This window comes from Frankliniella occidentalis, unplaced genomic scaffold (assembly GCF_000697945.3).
Source record: "Frankliniella occidentalis isolate FOCC.00 unplaced genomic scaffold, Focc_3.1 Scaffold61, whole genome shotgun sequence".
NCBI lineage: Eukaryota > Metazoa > Arthropoda > Insecta > Thysanoptera > Thripidae > Frankliniella > Frankliniella occidentalis.
In genome coordinates this window covers 630,525-633,616 of record NW_026267191.1, presented here as the reverse complement: position 1 = coordinate 633,616, position 3,092 = coordinate 630,525, and the positions used below count along the sequence as shown (strand labels likewise).

Sequence of the window (3,092 nt, the reverse complement as noted above, 5' to 3'; positions counted from 1 at the left end):
TCCCTCCCCCCCCTCTCTCGCAAACACATACTGTTCATAGCGCATTGGGTGCGAGAGAGAAGGTGTATTTTCCTTCTCTCTGGCGCGGCTCTGCTGGTAGTGGGTGTCGTGGCCAACAAGGCTTGGCGAGACACTCAATTAGTCGGTGCCGCTGGGGTCACAGGCCCCTCTGGCTATGCGGCTGACTTTTGTTTCGTTGATCGCACGTGTAATGGATCTCCCTGAAGGTCCGAGCTCCCTCATGTAGTGAGTGCTGCCGTCTTGTCCTCTTGACCCCCACCGGACCCCATCGCTCAGGAGCACTAGGGCCTCTGGCCCTCCCTCCAGCCTGCGTCGTTTCCTCTAAACATGATGTGTTATGTAAGGGTTATTGTTACAGTTTAAAATTTAGGTCTGTTTGAATTTATTTGGTAAGTTTAGGTTTGTACCGCTTGCAAATAGTCGTGCTCTTGAGTAGTTCTTTTAAGATACAAATGCCCCGTATTTGTAACCGTAATCGAAATCTCTAATCTTTTGCGGTTAGTTTTTCGTGGGTTTGGCAGCATATTTGATGCAATTTGTTGTACCATGCAAATGCCTTGGATACACAATTATAACTTTTGATATTTTGTATTGTCCCTCAATGCGAGCTTGTAGCTTATGGACTGCTTATAGGGCCGATAAGTTGAGGCAATAAATAAAGCGAAATAAATAAATGAGAACATGTTTAATTTTGGAAATGGTAACACGGTGTCTGTTGTAATGATGACGATGGTGTCTTGTTTAAACACCATAAAAGGGACTTTTTGGTTTATCTACCGGTTTTGGAAAAACCGTAAAGACGTTGCCATGTATTTCTTCCATGAGAGATGCTTGGCCGCTTGGAAACCATAAGACGTCGTTTTTACCGTGAAATGAAAGCTACGGCGGCGTGACCCGGGCGAGCATCGAGCACTCAGCTCCAGGCGCGCTGGTTTATCGCAGTCAGGTTGAGATAGTGCTCGAGTGACACGGTGGCCTCTGGGGGGATGGGACTTCCCCCTCTCTCTCTGGAAGCACCCGTTCCACACAGCCATCTCATTGGAGGACGGGCTTGAGGTAGTCGCAGCAGGCGGGGTAGGCGGCGCTGGCGTTGCCCTGCATCCTCTCGTGGGTCTCCTGGGCGGCGGGCAGCTCTGGGCACCTGTACGGCGCACCCAAACAGAAACACTTTGGCACGATGGCAACACACGTGACGGTTGGCGAGCGTGCAGTGGAGAGGGTAAGGGAGGGAGAGAGAGAGAGAGAGAGAGGCGTGCTTCTGTCTGTGTTATTGTCCCGATACTAGAAGCACGAACAATATATGTCTACACTTTCCAATAATAAGTCAATAATCGCGCGTGGAGCACGGTATAAACAATGTCTGATTTTTTGAGGAAAACAGAGGACTCTGAAGAAACTTATAAATTTGAGGAAAACTCCTCAGATTGTGAGGGAAATCGTAAGTTTTAAAGGAGTTTTTTTTTTAATTTAAAATCTAACGAGTTTGTGGTGGTTCCTCAAAGTTTCCCCCTTGACCTCAAAATATCAGACATTTTTTACAGCGTGAGACCTTGGTCCGGCCTCGTGCTTTTATTCTTAAATTAAAATGCTCTCACCGGGCCTTAGTTTTTTTTGCTCGTCTTTTTGACCAGGTAAGGGCAACACTGCGGGTATGCCTTTTTGGGATCACCGGGCACCTTCTTGTAAGTCTGTCCTGGGGAGGGCAGCTTGGGGCACCTGGGGACACAATATCAAATCAGCGAGGACTGTCAGTATGAAGCGTTCGGATGCCTAAAGTACAAAGCAATTGCCGAAGGGCACTTTTTTCATGGCGAGCGGATTCAAACTTTATCGCGACTATTAGGAATCTGGTCTAAAAACACAGAAATTATTCTAAGGGTATAAAAAGAAGATTTTCCATAATGTGTGTTGTAAATAAATTACAACTTAAAATTCCAAATTGCAAGCATACTCTATTCAAAATAACTCGCGAGTCTGTAGACGTAGACTCGAGCGTAGACTATATGACTTGGAATTAATTGACAAGCAGGACTTGGTTGTCGTAAATTTACGAGGAAAACTTTTTAGTGTGAATTTTGGTTTTAGGACCATGACAAATGTTCCTTACTTTTCTACATAACGTAAATTTGGTCCTGGCTTATTTGGGCTCTGCCACCTACCGTTTGGTGCCGACGTCGTACGTCAGCTTGCCTTCCTTGCTCTTCTTGGTGTTGCAGACGAACACCTTGCAGCTCTTGATGGAGTCGTCGGCCCAGGTTGTCCCGGCCTTGTGGCACACGTCGCCGGAGATGCAGCCCTTGTCACAACCTGGGAGGAAATAGGGATGACTCGAATGTTGCATCACACATTTTTGGCAGATAATTTTGAACGGTTTTCGGCTGTCTATATTGCCTTGGTTTTTCTGGCCCTTGATGCCGTCGTGGCTCTCGGGGTAGGAGACGATGGTGGACGCGGCCGCGGCCGGCTCTAGGGCGGCGACGGCGGCGCAGCACAGCGCGGCGAGGGCGAGCACGACGGGGAGGGTGACGGCCATGGTGGCGGCGGTCTGGTCGCGGCGCCGCGGCCGCCCCCCGTCTTATAGCCTCGCGCCGGGGCCGCGCGTATGCAGCGTCACACCTGCCGCCTCGGGCACTTAAGTAGTTTTACTCCCACATTCTAATACAGACTGCGAATATATGTCGTGCAAGTATGTTGTACGAAAGAAATTACTATTTTTTGAAAAAAAAATCTCACACATAGGAAAAATATTTCTTGTTTCCAGAACAGTTTGTACTAAAAGTGACCCAATTCTTTTCTTGACACGACGAATTTCCCTTTCGAGCAAAAAAATAAATAAATACAAAATCTTAATACGATTGAAGTTAATATAGTCAAGAGTAAAATTGATCGTGGGTTGAAATGTACTTTCTAAGAAAACATTTCTCTGGCTGTATTGAAAACATGCCATTGAGCAAATCGGTCGTTGAAGACGCCTGTGCATTTTTTGTCATCCGATACACGGCTTGGTTTTTTCTCCCCACCCGGTGCACGCCTAACATACCGCGAGTACCGAGTAGTACAGTATATTGATG

The 3,092-nt window shown here is 47.3% G+C and overlaps 1 protein-coding gene across 2 annotated transcripts; it reads right to left on the bottom strand.

Moving 5' to 3' along the window:
• Positions 1–691: 691 nt before the first annotated feature.
• Positions 692–2,606, bottom strand: LOC127749509 (uncharacterized). 2 transcript variants are annotated; one of them, XM_052267919.1, is made up of 4 exons: positions 2,413–2,589; positions 2,181–2,328; positions 1,617–1,737; positions 692–1,162 (listed from the first exon to the last, which is right to left on the bottom strand). In XM_052267919.1, exons 1-3 carry the CDS (start codon positions 2,552–2,554, stop codon positions 1,623–1,625), a joined length of 405 nt encoding a protein of 134 aa, XP_052123879.1. In that variant the 5' UTR covers positions 2,555–2,589; the 3' UTR covers positions 692–1,162; positions 1,617–1,622. The 2 variants fall into 2 exon arrangements, with proteins under 2 accessions (XP_052123879.1, XP_052123880.1); XM_052267920.1 differs by lacking the exon at positions 1,617–1,737 and having other exon boundaries at positions 2,413–2,606.
• Positions 2,607–3,092: the final 486 nt, after the last annotated feature.

Coding starts and splice junctions, on each gene's coding strand:
- LOC127749509 (XM_052267919.1), bottom strand. CDS start 2,554: ATGGCCGTCACCCTCCCCGTCGTGCTCGCCCTCGCCGCGCTGTGCTGC. Junction 2,329..2,412: donor CAAGGGCCAGAAAAACCAAG/GCAATATAGACA, acceptor ATTTCCTCCCAG/GTTGTGACAAGGGCTGCATC. Junction 1,738..2,180: donor TACGACGTCGGCACCAAACG/GTAGGTGGCAGA, acceptor TTGTGTCCCCAG/GTGCCCCAAGCTGCCCTCCC.